Source organism: Mobula hypostoma, chromosome 9 (assembly GCF_963921235.1).
Source record: "Mobula hypostoma chromosome 9, sMobHyp1.1, whole genome shotgun sequence".
Classification (NCBI taxonomy): domain Eukaryota; kingdom Metazoa; phylum Chordata; class Chondrichthyes; order Myliobatiformes; family Myliobatidae; genus Mobula; species Mobula hypostoma.
Window position 1 is genome coordinate 108,257,830 of NC_086105.1, and position 22,113 is coordinate 108,279,942.

Genomic DNA, 22,113 nt, shown 5'->3' on the forward strand with positions numbered 1-22,113 from the left:
GGTTGATGCGATGGGTAATCTTAAAGAGACCAATGAATTGGGTGAGAGCTTGTGGGAGTCAGTGAGCAGGGGCAGCTGTTGGAAGGACAGCCAGACGTGGTTCCCAGGCCAGAATAGTCTGGCTAGGCAGGAGGTACAGGAGCCTCAGGACCCACATCACCTGGTTCAGGAACAGTTATTACCCCTCAGCCATCAGGCTCTTGAACTAAAGGATTGACTCAACTTCACTCACCGAACACTGAAATGATCCCACAACCGATGGACTCACTTCCAAGGGCTCTTCATCTCAGTTCCTGATATTTATTGTTTAATTATTTATTATTATTATTTTGTATTTGCACAGTTTGCTGTCTTTTGCACATTGGCTGTTTGTCCGTCTTGTGTGTAGACTTTCACTGATTCTATGGTGTTTCTTTGCAAGTACCTTTCTCCCTTGGCAGAGGGTCAAATACCAGGTAATTTGAAGTAATTACGAGAAGGATTAGAGGGATTTTTCCACAGGCTTTCTACAGATGTTACAATAGAGATAGCATCTAATAACATGATCTTTAGCCATGCTATCATGCTTGAATTGATCTATACATAGAGGTCTAAGTCATGGTGACTTACCTCCCTTTCCAGTGGATTTTTTCAGATAGCAGCAGCAGCTCTATGCCCAGTCTCTGAAATATCTGCACGCTGTGGAATCAGAAAGGTTCTCCACTTCTTCTTTTGATTTTAGTAAAGTGCTGAGATATGCCAGCATACCTGGCTTACTTGGAATTAAGTTAGCCACTGTTGGGCTTCAGGGCTGCCTTAGTGCTCCCATGAATAAACGGGACCTTGTAATCTATTTCATTAATGTATGACTTGCTGATAGTCATGGGAAGAGCTTCTTGATGGTCAATCCCGCAGTGCCATGTTTTCTGGCAACACCTTCACTCTGAGGGTGTCCACATTGGCAAATATTTTCAATTATCACAATATCCCAGAACAATTGATCCTTGGAGACAAGTGCTACACTTCCCTAGATTCTCAGACTAATTCAGGTTTTGAAGCGGTAGGAGGGTGCCATTTATAATATAACTCAAATATTAAGTAGACAACTGAAAGCAATGCGATTCCATTGACTACATCTGTTCGAAGGGTCGCAGGGTATGCACTGATCAGCTGCATCGACTTCTTTGTGCTGTATGCTCTGCTGTATAACCTACACAACCAAAGACACAGCCACTGCTGCAGGAAGAGCATCGGGTCCTGGGTCCAATGTGCAGGGTGTGAAGACCTGCTGGAGCAAGAGAAGTAGGAGGATGATGAGGGCTACTGGGGGATATCCCAACTCAGTATCATCAACTTCACCTCTCATGGTAGCCAAGAAGCGGAATATTGTCCACAAAGGATGTAACAAACCTTCTCATGGAGAGACATTTTTCAGAAGATTTCTGCCAAATTATCGCTCTTTCAATCCAATCCTTAACTTTGACAAAGAACACCATTAATTAAAGAGGGCCCAGACAATGCATAGTTTTCTATAATATGCTACTGGGTAGGCTTATACTAATTATAATTGAATGAATCCCTGATCCAGTTATTTGAATGGCTCACACAAGATCTCTGAATTTCATGATAAGTGTCTCCTTGCTTCAAGAACTGTGGCTCCTGCACAAGTAGCTCTGGAAGTTGGAATATTGGTTGAGATCTTGAGCCCTTTGTACTGTTGCTCAATATTGGTGCCAGTTGGTCATCATCATAGTTAATGTAATTAAGGGTATACATATCAAAATATAGTGATAAGATTGCCATGCAATATATTGGAAGCACAATAACAATTCAGATTTCAAGTCAATGAAGTTCACACGCATCCAGTAATGAGAAATCCCTAATGGAACTCCCATTTTAAGCCACTGTACCGAATAATCATTTCAAAGTGCATAAAAAGACGGAATGGATGAATGATCATTGGTAAAAGCATAATGTTTCTTTCTGCTTGATAGGACTGGATGTGGTCAGCGTTATGTCAGACTTTCTGCACAAGCAAGCTCTCTAAACTAATTTTCTCTCGGCAATTCCTGCTGTGTTCAAACTCAAGCATAAAGCATGGCTACTATGAAATGAGCAACACAGAGCAGACATTTCAGCTCATCATCAAACCATGTCATATTTTACACTCTTTCCTAGAAGTTCCCCTCCCCTTCTCTTAGAAGTTGTCATTGCAAGAGCAAACCAACAAAGGAAGAAAAATCAGAAGACAGCAATCAATATTGCGTTACCGGTCATATACAATCATTGCTGTAATAATTGGCAAGTATGGCACTGATCTAATTATTTTATAATTGTATGTTCTGTTGAATTAAAGTATTTTCCTTTAAAGGAAGAGAATCCCTCACTGTCCATGGTTGAGTTGACAAATGTGATCACTGCAAGGATACAAGGATGCCAACTGTGATGACCCTATACATTCAAGGAAAGGCACAATGGTCTGTTGCTACTGGCCAGGAGTTCCAGAAACCCAAGTTGTGTCCTGACCCTGGATTACGTCTCTGTGGATTTAACGCATTCTTCTTGTGATGGCATGGGTTTCCATCGATGAATCAAAACCTGAATCAGTTTTATTATCACTGACAGTTGTGAAATTTGTTATTTTGCTGCAGTTGTATAGTGCAATACATTTTAAAACTACTAGAAGAAGTTACAATAAGAAATATATAAAAAAACAATAAATAAATAGAATGAAAATAAAAATAAATTTGATGACACATGGCAAAAACATGCTGTTTAATACGTCAATCGGCCATTGTAAGTTATCCTTGGTAATTAAGCGGTAGGACAATTGAGAGTAAGTTGATGAGGATGTGATAATTAATGTAGATGGAATGTTTCATGTTTGGCACAGACATGCTGAGTTGAATGGCCAGTTTTTATACTGTCTGACTCTGTGATGCTATATGGCAAAAATAGTATGCATTTGAATGTTAAACTTGTTTTGTAACAAAGCAAATGGAAATAGATAAGGAATAAGCAACACACACAAAAAATGCTGGTGGACGCAGCAGGCCAGGCAGCATCTATAGGAAGAGGTACAGTCGATATGTGTTTCCTTTGATAGGCTGTTTTCAGGCATTTATATACAGCCAAGTGAAAGTACATTCTGGTGGTTGGTTATGATAACCTGCTGCTTGACTGGCTGTGATGAGTTGACTCCTCAGAAAATCATCAATATCTTAAACCTGCACTCAAGGCAAACCCTCAAAAGACTGGGGAGAAGATGTTGCAATCTTCGGCATGGTAGCGTAGTGTTGAGCACAGCGCTCTCCAACACAGGTAACCACTGCTGCTTGTAAGGAGCTCACATGTTCTCCCCATGACCACGTGGGTTTCCTCCAGGTGCTCTGGTTTCCTCTCACTCTCCAAAGACGTACCAGTTGGTAGGTTAATCGGTCATTGTAAATTTTCACAGAATTAGACTAGGATTAGGGGTATTGCTGAGCAGCATGGCTTGAAGGGCCAGAAGGGCCTATTACACACACTATCTCAATAAATAGATAAATCAAAATATCACTATTGTACAGTATCAAACCACCAGACCAGCAACAAACCAAGCTCCCAGACTCCAATCCACATGTATCTGGTTCCTGTTGTCTTCACTCTTCTTCCCAAATTAAAGTCTCTGCACACTCTGGACAGGACATTAGCCTGGATGAAGTTGCATGTGGATCATATCTCTGCTCCTGCCGTACTGACAGATGTCTTTCCCTATGACACACAGAACTAGTTAACTCATCCACTGTAGAACCAGTCTCTGAGATGTGTGCTGTGGTCAACATCATCATCATCATCATCAGCCTCCTCCTCTCCTGCCTCCCTTCCCACCTGTTTCTCCTGGTGAAATTGGAGCCCTCTCCCAATATCCTGCAAGGAGACACCAGAAGATAGGTGCAGATACAATGGTAAGCTGCCGCAACAGCACCTCTGGGAATGAAATATTTACCGTTGTACAACTCAAAGGTGATGTAATATTCCAGATTGAATAACAAGTGAAGACAATAATTCAGATTCCTCTGAGAAGCATTTGACTTCTTCCGGATACCAGAGCCAATTGCAACTCTGGTGAAGCTGTACCTTCGAGACCTGCAATTGTGCCTCACAGCAGCAGATTTTACCACAACCTGGCAGAGACTGGAAGGTTGTACTATATCACCCCTGGAGTTCACCGTGGTCATGGAGATCATTATCAGGCCTTCAAGGTGGATGGTAGGTGGTGAAAGAACAGGTGCTGGCCTTCGTCTTCCCCCTGTTAGGACAATATAACAATACTGACCGCTACTGCAGCATGCACCAAGCGAATACTTGGAAAGCTGCAGGAAAACATCAAATGGGCCAGAATGAAAATCAAACCCAGCAAGTCACAAGGCATCTCCACAGTCAAGGGAATGCTGAAAGACATCAGTGTTGACCCAATTCCAACAGCATCTGAACAACCTGTCAAAAGCCTGGGTAGATGATACAACGCCAGCCTCACGGACAAAGAGCAGGTGCAGCAACTAAAGCAACACATCGCCAATGGCCTGGATAATATCACCAAGACCATGCTCCCTGGAAAACTGAAGCTCTAGTGCTTAGAGTTTGGACTCCTATCCCGGGTGATGTGGCCACTCACTGTCTATGAGGTCCCACTAACAACCGTGAAGAAGCTCAAGCGAATCATCAAGTTGTTTGGAAAGAAGGTGCTCAGTGTCCCGAGGTGTATCAGTAACATCAGTCTCTATGGTAATGGGGTCCTCGAACCTCCATTATTTGGCTTTACAGAGAAATTCAAATGTTCCACAGGTGCCTCTACAGATGACACACAAAAACTTACGTGGCAAGACCATCAGTAACCCTGCACCGTCTTTATTATCTGGGTGGAAATGGACCCCAGCTGATGCACTGCAGCCCGTAGGCATAGAGACACTGTGGGGCAAATCTACAGGGCAGGCTTTGCTCTGGCAGCAAGTGGACCCACCTGGCACAAGGTCACAGTTCCAGAGCGAAGGAAGGTGACTGTCCAGGAAGTGCAGCAACAAGAAGAGACAGATGGAAGTGCAAAGGTTATCTCCCTGGCCAAGCAGGGACAATGGATGTGGTGGGAAATCACTGAGAGGAGGAAAATCAGCTGGAAGGACATACGGCAGATGGAAGCAAAGAGCTCTCTCATCAGAGCTACATATGATGTGCTTCCCTCACAAAAGAAAATCTCCACCAGTGGTTCAGTGAGGACTCAAATTGTGCCCTGTGCCTGGTTCCAGCAACCCTCAAGCATGCCTGGCAAGCTGCAAAACCAGCCTCGCACAAGGCAGATACCCGTGGCATCACAACTAGGTCTTGAAGAGTCTGGCAGTGCCAATCGAGACCAAGAGGACAGCAACCAACTCCTTGTCCCCTAGATCAACTAATGCCCTGACTCCAGCAGCATTTGTCTGGGAGGGAGGGAAAAGCTCTACCTTGAGCGAACATCCACCATCGAGCTGCTTAAGGAGCTAGGGATCCATAGTCAGACCGTACTGCAAGTCATCCGAGCCACATCAGAGGCAGGGGGAAAAAAGCAGTCAATGGCTTTGGATCGAGCGAAAAGACCTCTCCTGAGCTCCAAGATAGTTTCAAAAGAATGGGAAGACAAATTAGGGGGAGGAGGGTTAATCATCAAGCCCTCTCGGGATATAGTGGGCTAATCAAAATAACATCGAGGAAGGAGGGTGGCCACTTGAAAACCCCTTTGTGTCATCCCTGTGCTACTCCTAACACCAAGGCAGTCTCAAGCTGGCACGAGGGATATTAATAACTTATCCTGAGGTTTTTGATTTTTTTACATATTCATGGTTAACATGAATATGCATGTATATTTGCAAGGATATCAGCAGAGAGATCAGAAGCTGCAACTTTACACCTCAAACTAAGTATACCGAGGTTTGAAAATCAGTAACTTATCTAGAACCAGATCACCAACTCACTGATTCAGGCATCAGAGCACATAGGATATTTTTAGCTTAAACATTAAGAATTTTTTTTCAAAAAGGGAATTTAGAATGATGATCGGAAGATTTAAAAATCAACTGAGCAATGCTCCTTTATTAATACTTACATTTTTGTATAGTTGTGAGTATCTGATTTGTGTTCCTTATGTTCCTGGTCTGTGGACCATTGGAAAAGAGGGGATAACAGAGGTAACTTTTTAAAACCGAGGTGATAAATAGGGAAGAGAGTTAGTATTAAACAAATGGAGAGTCACCTGAATGATAGCTGAGTGGGAATTTGATCTTTGCTGCAGCTGGCACGTTGGCATTTGACAGATTGGCAATCCTTACTGGCACAACACTTGGTTTGAGATTAGAGTTCTGCGAGAGGTGCGGAGCAACTGAAAACCTGTGATCAAATACACTCTTGAGATTGTGCGGCCGTGAAGGGTACGGCCTGAGTTTAGGAATCTATGAATGAAAAGAAAAATAAGTTTACATGCAAATAATACACTAATCACTGGTATATGAATTAAGGAGTAACAGTGGAGTTAGGATATTGGGGAGTGACAACATAAATACTATCACTTTGACCACCTGTTTCACACACTGACCCATTTTCAGTGTCATTGTTTTTCACAGAAGCAAAATTTGCATGTACTGGACAACAGGTAAAAAAAAATTAAATACACACGGCTAGCTTAACTTCAAAGTCCACAGAAAACTACAGGTGTAGAACTTTCAAAACAGATAGCAAATGCCACAGAGAGCAAGTAGTCAGGTGTAAGCTGGTATCATAAAAATGGACAACAGTGAATTTGTAAATAAGAAAACAGAAAAATGCCACTGCACAAAAGTAGAGGAGAGCTTTCTGGAACTCCTGAGTAAACGAATAATGAAATGGTGACAGGGACCTGCCTAACTAATAGTGATTAAGGAAACAATGGCAAACTAGATGACAAATCCCTAAAACCAGGCGGTTTTCACCCCAAGGTTTGAAAGGAAGAAGGTAAGAAAGATTCAAATGATCTTACTATATTTTTTTTGCAGTTCCCTCAGTTAAGGTGAAAAGTTGAACATGTTACTCAACTGTTTAAGAGAGGTGAACAAGGAATTGATCTACAGAAACTTTAAAGGTTTGTATTTAAGATAATGACTTTAAAATGTTTAGTTAGTCAGCATGGATATGTAAAGAAAAGGTCAACTCTAATGAGCATTACAGAACTGCGGATGATGCAAGAAAAGTAAAGGCGAGTCGAATGTATTTAATTATGATTTTGATGTACTTCACTCTCAGGTTGGAGGAGCAACACCTTATATTCTGTCTGTGTAGCCTCCAACCTGATGGTATGAATATTGATTTCTCAAACTTCCAATAATTGCCTCCCCCTTCACCATTCCCCATTCCTGTTTCCCTCTCTTACCTCCTCTCCTTACCTGCCCATCACTTTCCTCTGGTCCCCCTCTCCCTTCCCTCTCCTATCAGATTCTCCCTTCTCCAACCATTTATCTCTGTCACCTATCAGCTTCCCAGCTTTTTACTTCATTCCCCCCCGCCTTCCCGGTTTCACCTATCACCTACCACCTTGTACTTCTTCCTCCCTTCCTCTAACTTCTCATCTTTTTTTCCAGTCCTGATGAAGGGTCTTGGCCCAAAATATCGACGATTTACTCTTTTCCATTGATGCTCCCTGGCCTGCTGAGTTCCTCCAGCATTTTGTGTGTGTTACAAATCAGTATAAATAAATTGAGCAAAATTAGATGAATGGAATTCGGAATAGGATAATGTGAGGTCATTCAGACTGGAGCTGCAAAGGAAAGGAAACAGCAAACAGTTGGAAGCAGTGGAGGTTCAAACAAACTTCAGCGGGCCTGACTTTGGACTCAGAATACAATGAACAGTTGTTTATATTTTTAGCTTTCCTGTTCACGTTTTAATGACTTACTACTCCTTGAATAGTGTTACTTAACAAACAGCTAACACGGTAGACTGATGCAACACACACAAAATGCTGGAGGAATTCAGCAGGTCAGGCAGCACTTATGGAAAAGAATTAATAGCCAACTGAATCTCGATTCAAACCGCAGCTGGAAGACAACACTTCCATCATTCCTTCAGCACTCCGCTGAATTGTTAGATTATGTGCCAAAATCTTTGGATGAAGCTTGAAATCCATAATTCAGATCTGAAAGAAGCCAGAGAGTAATTAAATGAACAAAGTTGTTGAGATCAAATGCTGATTATCAGAACCATTGCTGGATCCTGCTGTGAAAATACATCTTGTTCTTTGTGATAAATGTGCAATATATAAACGAGAGAAAATCTGCAGATGCTGGAAATCCAAGCAATGCACACAAAATGCTGGAAGAACTCGGCAGGTCAGGCAGCATCTGTGGAAAAGAGTACAGTCGACATTTTGGGCCAAGACCCTTCAGCAGGACTAGAAAAAAAAAGGAGTCAGAGTAAGAAGGTTGGCGGGGGGGGGGGAGGAGGAGAGAGAGAACCACAAGGTGATAGGTGAAACTGGGGGGGGGGGAGTAAAGAGCTGGAAAGTTGATTGGTGAAAGGGATACAGGGCTGGAGAAGGTGGGGGGTCTGATAGGAGCAGAAGAAGGTCATGGAAGAAAGAAAAGGGTGAGAAGTACCAGAGGGAGGTGATAGGCAGGTAAGAAGAGAAGGTGAGAGAGGGAAATGGGAACGGGGGAATGGGGAATGGTGAAGGGGGGTTGCATTACCGGAAGTTCAAAAACTTGATCTTCATGCCATCAGGTTGGAGGCTACCCAGATGGAATAGACGGTGTTCTTCCTTCAATCTGAGTGTGACCTCACCATGACAATAGAGGAGGCCATAGACTGACATGTCGGAATGGGAATGGGAAGTGGAATTAAAATGAGTGGTCACTGGGAGATCCCACTTTTTCTGGAAGACGGTGAGAAGGTGGTTGGCGAAGCAGTTCCTCAATCTACGTTGGGCTCAACCGATATACAGGAGGCCGCACTGTGAGCACCGGATACAGTAGACGACCCCAACAGACTCACAGGTGAAGTGCTGCCTCACCTGGAAGGACTGCTTGGGGATCTGAATGGTAGTGAGGGAGGAGGTGTAGGGGCACGTGTAGCACTTGTTCCGCTTGCAAGGATAGGTACCAGGAGGGAGATCAGTGGGAGGGACAAATGGACAAGGGAGTCGCGTAGGGAGTGATCCCTATGAAAAGCAGAAAGTGTGGGGGGAGGGGAAGATGTGCTTGGTGGCGGGATCCCGCTGGAGATGGCGGAAGTTATGGAGAATTATCTGTTGGACTTGGAGGCTGGTGAGGTGGTAGGTGAGGACGAGAGGAACTCTATCCCTGGTGGGTTTGCAAGAGGATGGGGTGAGAGTGGACGTATGTGAAATGGATGAGAAGCGGCTAAGGGCACCATTGTTGGTGGAGGAAGGGAAGCCGCTTTCTTTGAAGAAAGAGGACATCTCCTTTGTGGTAGAATGAAAAACCTCATCCTGAGAACAGATGTGGCAGAGACAGGAATTGAGAGAAGGTGATGGTGTTTTTACAAGGTGGGAAGTGTTATAGTCCAGGTAGCTGTCAGAGTCTGTGGGTTTGTAGTAGACATCAGTAGATAAACTGTCTCCAGAGACAGAACAGAGAAATTGAGAAAGGGGAGAGAGGCATTGAAAATGGATCAGGTAAATTTGAAGGCAGTGTGGAAGTTGGAGGCAAAGTTGATGAAGTCAATGAGCTCCACATGGTATAGGAAGCAGCACCAATGCAGTCATTGATGTAGCATAGGGAAAGTTGGGAGTGATACCAGTGTAAGCTTGGAACACACTGTTCCACGTAGCTGACGAAAAGGCAGGCATAGCTGGGGCCCATGTGAGTGCCCATGCCCATAAAACTGAGTTGAGGTATACAGACCTCAGTGGGGCAGGAACAAGCAGAAACAATGGGTCTACCTGGACAGGCAAGTTTATGGATCTTGGGTAGGAGGTATAAACGGGAGGTGAGGGGTCCGGGAACTATGAGGTTGGTGGTAGAGGATAGGAGAACCCCAGAGTTAATAAGGTCCGTTTTGGTGTGGGAGACAACGTCCTGATGCTCCTTAGTGGGATCCTGTTTGAGGGGCAAGTAAGAGGATGTGTCTGACAGTTGTCGCCGGGCCTCAGCAAGTTAGAGGTTATTTCACCAAAGTCAGTCCATCAGAAAGCTGAGAGCTGGGGAAAACTTGAAGTATTTGTTCACACAATTAGCCTGCTCTATTTAGACACACAGCTGCAAAGGATAAACAATAAAAAATAACAAAGATATTCAGAAAAACACTAGGAAGCTTGTCCATTGTCCTGGAAGAGAACCTGACCAGCTTCCAGCTGAAAGGTCGGTTGACAATCACAAATATCTAACATATTTTCAGATTTTGTTGTCTGTTGTGAAACCTAATGCTTTTCCTTCCTATTGTTCCATGGAACTTCCATCCTTTTCTATTGAATTGCCACAGGGTCGATTTACATGCTCACAGTTAATGGTCTTCACCATTGTCTGCTCTTGTTCCAGCAATTATTTTATCCGTTAATCATACTAAATCACTCAGCTCCATCTCCAACATGTCTTCATTTTCTACTGAAAATTATTCCAATTCGTTTTGTCTGTTCTGAATATTAAGAATTGAAAATCAATCTTACTTTGCCTACAATATCAAAATTATTCAGTTTCTGCAAATCTTTTATGTAAAGGAAAAATCTGAAAACACTCAGCTTTGTCAGGCAGCACCTGTGGAGATAGAAAAATAAGAGGGAATTTTTTTGATGCAGAGAAAGGGGAATAGAAGTGAAAAATAAAAGGAAGGGAATTCTAAAACTGAAGATGTGGCTTCTGGTGATGGAATGAGTATTTTTTCAGTTTGTTTTTTTGGAATAGAGGTCTCATTGGTAAGGCCAGCAGTTCTTGCCCATCAGTAAGTAATTGTCCTTCAGAACATAGTGGTGAAATATATTTTTGAACTGAGTGGCATACCAGGTGATTTCATTGTGCAATGAAGCATCAGCGTCATCCTCGTGGGCCTAGTGTCACATACAGGCCAAAACAGATAAAAAAAAGTTAGATTTCCTCCCAAGAAAGGCATTAATAATCCATTAGTAAAGGTACTAGTGAGCTTTTTACAAAAATCCAGTAGTATTGTAGTCATTATTAAATAGATATTTTAATAAATTACAGTTGATTAAATTCTGTTGTCTGCTAGGTGGAATCTGAAACCATATCACTGAGTTACCAACCAGTAACCTAACCATCACTCCACCAATTACATTTGAAAATAAACACTGAGATAGGAGGATTATAAATTTGGGAGAATTGTAAAACTGGAGATTTAAAAATTTTAAATCCAAGGTTAAGAATTCTAAGATCAAGTGGTTATTTAAGTGAGATTCAGTACATGTCAGCAAGCAAATGGGGATGGGGAAAGGGTGGTGGAAGGGTTAGCTGAGTGAGGTTAGGTGTGAGTTACAGTAGGTGCAATAGAGTTTTGAATGTTCAAGTTTATTTAGCCTGACAGCACAGTGTTGGAATAATGAGCTCTAGGGATACCAAGGAATGAGACAGAGAATGAGAGTTTTAGTAGAGGTAGAAAAAGAGGCTGTTAAAGTCATGTTTGAAACTCAGTTCAGAATTATTAACGAAACAAAACTGTTGTCAGCCTGGTTCAGTTTCAGGCAATTACCATGGATTGGAATATAGTAGGCACATAGAGAAATAGTTTGTGATAGGCACCAAAGAGGTAAGGCATTATTGGCCAATATTAGTCTTCCCAATATTTAGCCAGGGGAAATTTCTGCTCACCCTTGCTAGAAAGCATTCTGAAATTTTAGAGTCTGTGGAAAGGCAGAGAGAAGCAGCAGAGAGATAAAACTAAATATCACTGGCTCACATGCAGAAAATGATGGCTATTCCCAAAAGCGAGCGCAAAGATAATAAGGATATATAAAAGGGAACACCAGAAGCAAAATTGAAGGTGCACAGAAGTAATTTTATGACTACTAAATCCAAATTGTTAATGAAGTTGACAGGTATCAATGTTTCTAATTTAGATCAATGAAGAAACATGGGGCCTATATGCATCTATTCACCACATACTGATGAGCAACTCCTGATAACAGCAATACGGACAAGTTTCTGTTCTCTGTAATTTATAACCAACCATGTCTCAGTGCTTACTTACTCAAGACTTTCTGGGTATCTGCATCAACTGCAATTACCCCTAAATATTAAAGAACTTAATCACATTGTTGAAGCCTAACTGATACAGAAATCCCCTAAAGGATACCATCTTCTCCTTTTGACCAGGAGTCACAGCCCATGCTTTCCAGCCTCTTAGCTAATATAACTGACATTAAACTAAAAGTTTTTCTTCTTAGAATTAAACTCCTCAAATAACAACAAAACAGGGAATTTTAGAGTATGTCAGAGAGCGCTGAAGGAAGAAGAAACCAAATGAACATTTCAGATCATGATCTTAGATCAGAAGAGATGAAATGCTCTGAATTTTAGTTTAGAGGATAGATTCAAAGTGAAAATCCCAATTCTCTGAATTATTTCCTGCATTTTATAAACATATACATCTGCCCATGGGTCAGTTGGAATGGGTCCATACCCAAACGATTGACTAGAAGTATAAGCCAGCAGTATTCTTTATCACTTTCAGTTTTGAAAGCCCTCTTGCCAACCACTCCTTCCTTTTCCAGACCAACAGATTACTTGGTTATGCACCTCTTTGTCCCAGTGGCACATTAGCACTGCTGATTAACCTACACACGCGCTCAGCGGAAAAATGTGTTTCATGGGTGCACTGATGTGTTTTTCATAAAATTCTTGTTCAAGTACAAGAAGGATTTTTACTTCTGTTTTTGTTGTAGCTGTGTGGGGGTGGGAGATAGTGCAGAATTGAGCCTCTCCATTCTGGAGAATTGCTTTGAAGAGTCACTTACTGTGGAACAATCACCATGTCTGAACCATCATTATTAACATTTCTGATGTCTACCAGTCTTACCCCCTGGAAATTTATTCCAAAAGCATGTGATTGTTTCTTCCTTTCTTTTATTTCAGTTGAATCGTCCTTTTGATCTGCCTTTCTCAATCCTTTCAATTTGGACCATGAAGTTAAAGGAGAGGGACTGCTAGATTCTGGACTGTCCCCAAAAGCATTCCCTCCCATTTTCAGTGAAAGATGATCACTTTTGACTCCAGGTTTCTTTTCATTGTTTAATGTGTCTTTCTTTGAGTCTACTTGACCCCAGTTCTCCTTCTCAGTTTCCTCGGCGGAAGGTGTGGATTGAATCCTCCTTCCCTTTCCTCTCGTGAGTGCTAATGCAGAGTCAGCCACATTTGCTCGTGAGCGACGCTCTGCTGCTATAACTGAGATGCTCTTTGTGCCCATAATTTCCTGCAGGTTGCCTGAGCCCTGTGGCTTGTTCACTACGACGAACTCTGATTGGCTGCTTCCTGCTTCGGATGGTGTATTGGACTCTCCACTTCTGCTCCAATCCTTCAGAGTGATCAGATTCTGTTTCTAATAAGAACAAACAACAAAAAAAAATGCAAAGAGATAAAATTCACCAGACAGCCAGCTTGCATTGAACCGAATGAGAAGTTACTTGATAAGCTGTGAAAGAAGTTTGCAGATTTTCACACTATTATACTCAGTCAGGGAATTTGATTTAGCTTAACTAAAGACTTGCTGTCATGATTTAGAATGGCATTTTGTATTTGTGAGAGCTCTGAGTTAACAGTGACACTGATAACTGTAAATCAAGACCTGATTTATTGAACTGAATTGTGTGCTGGAGGATATATTCTAACCAAAGCTTATTTAGTGGAAGCAGAGAGGAAGGATCTAATCAGATGAATTTGTGCCCAACATGAAATATGATAGTCAGCCGGATAAAATAAATGTACTGTTAAACCACATACAACTATGCCTTGGCAGAGGTATAAGTAATCAAGACAATAGACCAAGAGTACAGAATATTGTCTTAATATTCTGCTTTCTGATATTGCTGTTCCCTTATATTACCTCTGATGTGGTGAAAATGGTTGGTATGGATGGCATATATTTTACTGTAACTTGGTGTATGAGAAAATAATAAACAATAACCAATAAGAAGTTGCAAATTCTATTTCCTAACCAATTGGTAAGGTGATTGCAAGGTTATCCCATGGCTAACTTGTGACTATCAGGGGAAAGAGTGATTCTCTTTTGGTATTAATTCACTCCTGTACTCCGGATAGGAGACCTTTCAGAGATGGATGTTTTTTTCCAGGGACAAATTAATTTAAGAATTTTTGAGAATCGCATATGGTACCTCTTGTTCAGCTGAGGGTCTGTATATTCACAATTTGGATGACTTTCCTGGTTTGCAGTTATTTGCATAACTTTAGTTTACTTTCCAGTCTCTACCATAAAGTCAAACTAGAATGGAAGTACAGAACTTTGAGGCCTATCAGTGAGTAGTGTTGACAACATTCTTCTGAGCTGTCGGTTAAGTTAGAAAGTTTAAATCATCTTACCAATGCTGACACAATCAATAGTGCTCAACTATGTTCCAGTTAACATCAACCAACTCCTAGCCTCATCCTTTCACTTCCTCCCCTGATCCTGTGCTTCTTCTATCCTGACCCTCAAAGGTCCTGTACACCCTCTCAACCCCAGGCCTATGCTTTCCCCTTTATCTTTCTTCATCCTACCCTTGATCCAGTCCTTCTTCCGCAACTGCCATTCCTCTATTCTCCTCCCCATATCCATCCAGCACCTCCTCGGCCTGATTAGCCTCCAAGCTCCCGTCCATTGTTCCCTCTGTATTGCAAACATCAGTGCCAAAACCCACTGTACTCCTGTAACGTCCCCTCCCCAGGGGAGAAAGTGTGGCAGGCAACAACGCAATAAAAATAACAACATGGAAATCTGGGGGGAAATCCTGAAGTTGTAAAACAGATTTTAAAACATTTAAAATGAGCCTCATATGAAGGGAAATAACTTGCAGTCAACTTGATATGGTAATTCATGTTAGGGTGCCACTTAATATAACTTACAAGTTTCTCTCAAGAGACTGAAATGACTGGAAATTAATTGCAGGTTATTTCTTATGGAAACTGAACTCAATACCTCAATTGTTGCTCAGTTTGTGAAAAAAAAATGACCTTGCACTAATAACATAGTGGAAACACGGGCAACAAATCTCTCAGCAAACACGATTTACAAAACACTCTTAACAAGGAGGGAATCAACAATATATACCATGTTTCTTTACAAACATTGAACATGAAATTAATTCATACAAATCCAAATAATGAGCACGTGCTGTTCAAAATTGGCTTAAATGGAAGCACAGCAATTTTCTGCACTTTCTAAATGTCCTGAAACCTATTGTGAGATTGGTCAATTATCAGGAATTTTGCTCTCCCTCACATATTTCTTCCACAACACAAAATACAAACTTAGTCTTCAGTGAGGTTTTCAATTCTGGTCTAAGCATGACAGTTTTATTCCCTGAGAGACCAATCTGGTTTTACTAATGCATTTCCCCCGAAACTGAGGTATTCAAAGGCCAACACTCGAATTGTTTTCTTTGACCTCCCTAAGATCTATGACCTCCTGTGACCTCAAACACAGACGCACATGAGCAGTTAGAGGAAGAGGATGTCTCTCCTCCTCTGGACCTCCTTGACAGCTGCATCTGAGAACCCTGTGAACTTCTTCACGCTCTCTCTGAGATTACTAGCGGTTTGTCATTCACAGTATTCTTCCTTGCAAATGGTAGCAAGGAGGATGTACAGAGATTTCTGAGTAACAACAGTGTCCAGTCAACATCTACAGAAAACTATAGATTCAACATTTTCAAACAAGTTGAAATTATGCCATTCAAGGATAAGAGGAGCCTGGCTGTGGCAGTGATATTCCATAGAAGTCTTAACGTTACTTGCATAACTTCTAATCATACACACATAGATTGTGTTAAGTACAAGGGAAGCAAATCTCCACAGTGCTTTGACTTGCAGAATGAATTACTGTGGAACAGTCTGATAAGGTCCTATAGTAACTCCAGAACCTAACCTTCATAAGAACAACTCTGCCCCAGTCCCAATCTGAACCTACCAACTTTCCTCCCACTGAAAAGTCAACACAGCCTGACCCCATTCCTACCAGACTCCAGCTGACTTCACCCACTCATGACAACAGGTCTAATCCCAATTACCACTATCCTACCCCAAATACTGTCCATTCTCCACCACCATCCACACCTCTGATAACCTAATTCCCCTGCTGACTACTGACCTGTACCCAACTACCAACACCACTGCAAACAGTGGAGTTCCACTCAAGTACCCATTCCAACACTCCAGCAATATCTGACCTTTCCTCCCAGCTGGATGACCTCTACCTCAAAACACTTCCTCTCAATGCTGAATGCCCTTTATTTTTATGTTGAAAGAATTAATTACTTCTTACTAACCTGCAGTAACAATGGTCCAGCCAGGCGGATGGGAGGTGGTGTTAGATTTGGCAACTGTTTCATGTAGCGTGATTGTGTGGTAGCTTTGAACACCTTATTGGCATCACTGTGAAAAACATGCCATCAAAGTTTTATATCTCATCAGCAAGCACGATAAGGCAACAGCTTCCCTTTATGCAGCAGCTTCAGCATCACAAAATAATCATATCAATATCACAGGAGTATTATCAAACAAAAACTGATGTTGAACCTTACACAGAGATACTAGGACAGTTGGTCACATGCCTGATCAATGAAATATGTTTCAAGAGTACCTCAAAGGGGGAAAGAGAGTTGGAAAGTTTAGCAAGTGAATTCCAGCATTTAAAGCTTTGATAATTACGACCTTAAGGCGCTAGGACATTGTGAATAATCTGTTTTGTAATCCCATCGTTATCAAAGCTCTCTAGTGGATGGGTGGGAAGATAAGATTGTTTTTCTCCATGTTGAAAATAATCACTGTTTTATGTTATTTCTGCTTGGAATTTGAACCCATGAGAGAATGATGTTACAGTAATTGGTTACAAAGCCAAGTCAGGATTATTTTTTAAGGATTGCTTCTCTCCTTTATGAAATAACTGTGTGGTTTAGTTTGCTCAGGCTGAATTGCATTGAATTAGACATTTGTGTTTGTATTAGTGGTGTTGTGGTGGAGCCAAGACAAGATGTCCACAGTTCGGTGTTTAGATTTTTTTACCAGTTCACTCGAACCTTGAATTAATTATATAGGTAGGACTGAATATATTTTTCATTGCAAAAAAGAAAAAGGTTTATCTATGCAGCAGCTGAGGCAATCCAGGAGATGAGGCATTCGAAGAATTGGTTAAAATAGTTGAACAGTAATTCTATAGTTCAAAGGTGCAAGTTGTACAGATGGAATCAAGATCCAGACATTTTCAGAATTGTGCGAGATACAGCTTTATCTAGCAGCCAATCTGGATATTGGCAGTTTGGAGAGGAGGGGACTTCAATCAGGTCAACTGCCCAAGGATAAAAGGCAGGAGCAGTTCGCAGCAGCAAAAAGGAGCTTTGACCAGCAACCACTTGGCGTTTGAGATAGATTCACAGAGCAAATTAATGGAAGGCAGAGGCAAGTGTAGCAGCCATTGTCTGAGTGGACATAGAGTGGTGATCTTAAGGCTTAAGCTCTTCAAGGCTTCAGCGAAGAGAGGCTTCACTCAGAGAAAGCAAAGCAAAGGAAAGAAAAGCTCAAGTTTTTTTTCCTTCTCTTCTCTATATCTGCTCAGCTAGGACAGTAGAGATGCCAGACAGAATAGTGAAATGCTCCTCTTGTGGGATGTGGGAAGGCAGGGAGACCTCCAGTGTCCCTGACGACTACAACCAAGTGCAGGACACAGGAAACTGGGTGATAGTCAGCAAGGGGAAAAGGGTTAACGAGCCAGTGCAGAGTACCCCTGAGGCCATTCCCCTCAACATCAGGTACATTACTTCAGACACTGTCAGTGGGGTGGGGGAGTGACCTAACAGAGGAAAGTCACAGTGATCGGTCTCTGGCACTGAGTCTGCCTCTGTAACTCAGAAGAGAAGAGGGAAGAACAGGCACCCTGTGGTGATAGGGGATTGGTTAATTAGGGGAACAGACAGGAAGTTCTGTGGGTGAGAATGAGATTCCTGGATGGTATGTTGCTCCCAAGTGCCAGGGTTCTGAATACCTTGGATCAGGTCCAAAGCATCCTTAAGTGGGAGGGTGAACAGCCAGAAGTCGTGGTTCACGTAGGTACCAATAACATGGGTAGGATGAGTGATGAGGTTCTGCACTGGGAGTTCAGGGAGTTCGGTGCTAATTTAAAGGGAAACACCTCCAGGGTTGTGATCTCAGGATTGCTACCCATGCCATGTCTAGCGAGGCCAGAACTGGGAATATTATACAGTTTAATATGTGGCTGAGGAGTTGGTGTAGGATGGAGGGCATAAGATTTTTGGATCTTTGGGTTCTCTTCCAGGAAAGGTAGGATCTATACAGAAGGGATGGTTTGCACCTGAACTGGAGATGGATTAATATCCTAGCAGGAAGATTTGTTAATGCTGCATGGTGAGGTTTAAACGAGAGTTGCAGGGGGGTGGGAACCAGAAAGCCAGAACAGTCAGTGGAGAGGTTGTGGAGGCAGATGTGGTAGGAACTCAGACAAAGTCAGGAATCCAAAGGTTGAGAATGAGGCGACTAGTGTCCTGATCTGACTATAATTCATTGCAAGAAGTATTGTAGGAAAGGTATTGATAGCACTAAAGATGGGGTAGCTGGATTACAAACAGAGGCAGTGTGTAGTGAGGAGAGGCTGTTGACAACGCACAATTTCAGTCAAGAGGATGCGTTGCAATGCAAAAGGTGGATAAAAGCAAAATGAATGAATACAGGACTGAAGGTGTATCTGAATGTGTGCAGTATACAGAATAAGGTAGATGAACTTGCAGCACAGTTGCAGATTGGCAGGTATGATGTTGTGTAAAGGACCAGAATTGATTAGAGAGTATAAGGTAAAAGAACCTTTAGGGGAAAGTGAAAGGCCATGATAGAGTGGATGTGGAAGGATGTTTCCTATGGTGGGAGAGTCTAAGGCAAGAGGACACAGCCTCAGAATAGAGCAGCGTCCTTTTAGAACGAAGATGAGGAGGAATTTCTTTCACCAGTGGGTGGTGAATCTGTGGAATTGTTTGCCACAGGCAGCTGTGGAGGTCAAGTCTTTATGTATACTTAAGTCAGAGGTTGATAGATTCTTGATTGGTCAGTGCATGAAGGGGTATGGGGAGAAGCAGGAGATTGGGGCTGAAGGAAAATTGGATCAGCCATGATGAAATGGTGAAGCAGGCTTGATGGGCCAAATTGCCTAATTCTGCTCCTATACCTCTTGGCCTTATGATCTAAGATTGGAAAGCACTTTATGTTACAAAATTGGAAGAGATATTGTAAGATTATGCTGCCTTCAAGAAGTGTGCAAAAAAAGGGGGCTACTAGTGCAAAGAAACTGAATTTTAAATTGATTTTGTCTCGGCAACAGAAAAACCAATCAGGCAAGAAGAGGATATGTATGTCATCTAGCAAGCTCTGAGAGTTAACAATTTGGGGGTTGGCTTGACTGCAAAGTTGAAGAAACATGTAGGGGAAATTGCTATGGTGTTAATTACGGTATTGGGTTAGTGCATTAGATACAGTCTGTTTGCCTTAATCCTGGTATCCAGGGACATTTGTCAAGTTTGACTGAAAGTGAAGCAAAAACATGGCAAACTCAAGTAACTGGGTATTGCTAAATCTATTGGGAAGAACAGTCATTGGTATCAGTCATGTAAACTAGGTGAAGGAGGAGGAGATCTAGATGTTATATCAAAAGATCACTGAATCTTTACTTTTATCAGTATGTTTGGAAGAGAGCATTAATAGAAATCAACACAGCTGCAGCAATACTGATAATGTGTGAGGAGGAATTTAACCAACATTTGACAGATGGTACACGTGAAGCTAAAGGAGTCATCTGCCTTTCTTTGAACTCACTTGAGGAAAAGATACAAAATGATAGCAATGTGTGAAGTTAGAATCAGAACTGGTGGAAGTGAAGGAAAACTTTTTATGCTTATTGTTTCAGGGCAGGGGTCCAATTCTGTTGATAGATTGCAACTGAATACCAGAGATAAGGTTAGACTGAGGAAGAATCAAGGGCATGAAGAAACTGCCTACATAAACCCTACATGATAAGCATTCCAAGGTGTTTTGTGGTGTATTTTGTAGCAGTGAAGCGGTACCTTCTCTGCTACAAAAGTAGGGTACGGGTATTGGTATTTGATCCTCCACAATATTCCTCGTGGGAATTTAAGCTGGAGGTGGCAGTGTTTTTTGTTAAACTGGAGCTCGACATCAACCCGGCATGGATGGAGAGTGCGTTCGAGAGCAGTCTGTCACTGGATCGAACTCGGAAACCTCCGTTCTCCAGCCCGGCCACCAGCCGACCTACTACCCCTAGTGGAATCTGTTGTCTCGGGCAGCTGGGAGGCCAAGTATTGGGTATACAAATAGGTTGATAGATTCTTGAGTAGTCAGCACATGAAGGGTTACAGGGAGAACGCAGGAGACTAGGGCTGAGAGTGAAATAGATCAGCCATGATGAAATGGTAGAGCAGACTTGATGGGTCAAATGGTCTAATTCTGCTCCAGTATCTTATGGCCTTAAATGTGGAAACCAAAGCTTGTAAGGGAGGGATGAGAGTTTCTCCAGCAGATTCCTATCATCACTCTTCTAAAATTAGACATGCTGGATTTTTGCTCATTTCCTGGTGAGCTATTATATCTACTCCAGAGGCTGGCTGCCTCTCTCCTGCACCAACTTCTTAAGCATTTACACTTCTATGTTAGGAATAAATAGAATATTTTGTGATTGCTGGGGAATCTTGCATGCTTGTACAACATTGTAAAACATGTAGCAGAAGGCACAAACACAGCTTCAAACCTACTTTTCAACTTAAGTCTTAACAATTCACTTTGTCAATATTGTGGTTTGTCCCACAATGGTATTTCCAGCTCCAGTTGCAAACATTATTGGAGAGCAAACATCATGAAGCCTCACACTATGATATAGCCACCCCCACACACCTATTATTGGCTGGTATCTGCCCTCCCATGTCTTGTTACCTGATTGAGTTAATTTTGATATCAGTCAGGCTTTTCTTCCAATTGCCAATATTCTTCATTTTCAAACATTCATGCATTATGAAAAAAACCCACCCTATGTCTCTATGAAGACCTTTTTTTGGAGACTGGTTTTCAATTCTTGGGTCTTAGGGACAATTCTGCAGTTGCCTAGTCAATTGCTTAATCACTGTATAGGAATCTGAGACCCATCACACTCACTCAGTGTGATGGGCTTGTCCTACATGTTCCAAGATGCCTTGTTATTTCTCCCAGGATCAGCAAAATTCAGCAGCCAGACCCCAGAGTAACCCTCGCTGATAAAAACATTAATGGCCTCAGACACATACTAATACTGCAACTATTTACTTCACAAAATAAGCAGAAAGAGGTAGCTGGAATATTGCTTGTAATTTTAAAATTTGGTTTGCTTAGCAATCTATCAAACATACTTGACAACATCAGGTTTACTGAAAATGCACAAGGCATTTGATGAAAGAAAATGAATGAAGCATCAACTGCTTGGATCATTTGTCTGTCAAAATTTGCTATCAAGTTTCTAATGAAATAAGTGCATCAGCAAAACTATTTCTCGCATCTCCATTATACATTGTGTCAGTGTCTGGTTTATGTTATGCTTTTTCGGAACAGAGTCTGTGCCAATTATCATGGGACACATCCTGCAAATGTTACCTCTCATGTTCAGGAAGTATTGGAGGCAATGGGTTCTTAACCCGGGCGTGGAGCAGTTGTCTGTTTTCATGAACTGTCCTTGACGTGGCATCATCTCTCCTTCCTTCCAAGGACAACACATATTCTTCTAGGTTCAGCTGACGAGCAACATTCAGAATTGTGTGATCCTGGAAGAAATATATTGTGGAGTTGGAGACCATTACAGTACTGGGAAATGCACAGCTGCAGATTTGTAAACTTCAATGTGATGTAATGCAGGCACAATACAATAAGTAGGGTGTTA

The 22,113-nt window shown here is 42.0% G+C and overlaps 1 protein-coding gene across 7 annotated transcripts in view; it reads right to left on the reverse strand.

The window, feature by feature from the left end:
* Window positions 1-22,113, reverse strand: part of LOC134351924 (kinesin-like protein KIF19) — a 167,688-nt gene that overhangs the window by 16,117 nt on the left and 129,458 nt on the right. For all 7 annotated transcript variants that reach the window (XM_063058847.1, XM_063058846.1, XM_063058848.1 and 4 more), the window contains 4 exons: window positions 21,831-21,997; window positions 16,463-16,568; window positions 13,003-13,521; window positions 6,245-6,440 (listed from right to left, as the gene is read on the reverse strand). In XM_063058847.1, coding sequence (XP_062914917.1) covers window positions 6,245-6,440; window positions 13,003-13,521; window positions 16,463-16,568; window positions 21,831-21,997 — 988 coding nt within the window. The remainder of the gene's footprint in view (window positions 1-6,244; window positions 6,441-13,002; window positions 13,522-16,462; window positions 16,569-21,830; window positions 21,998-22,113) is intronic.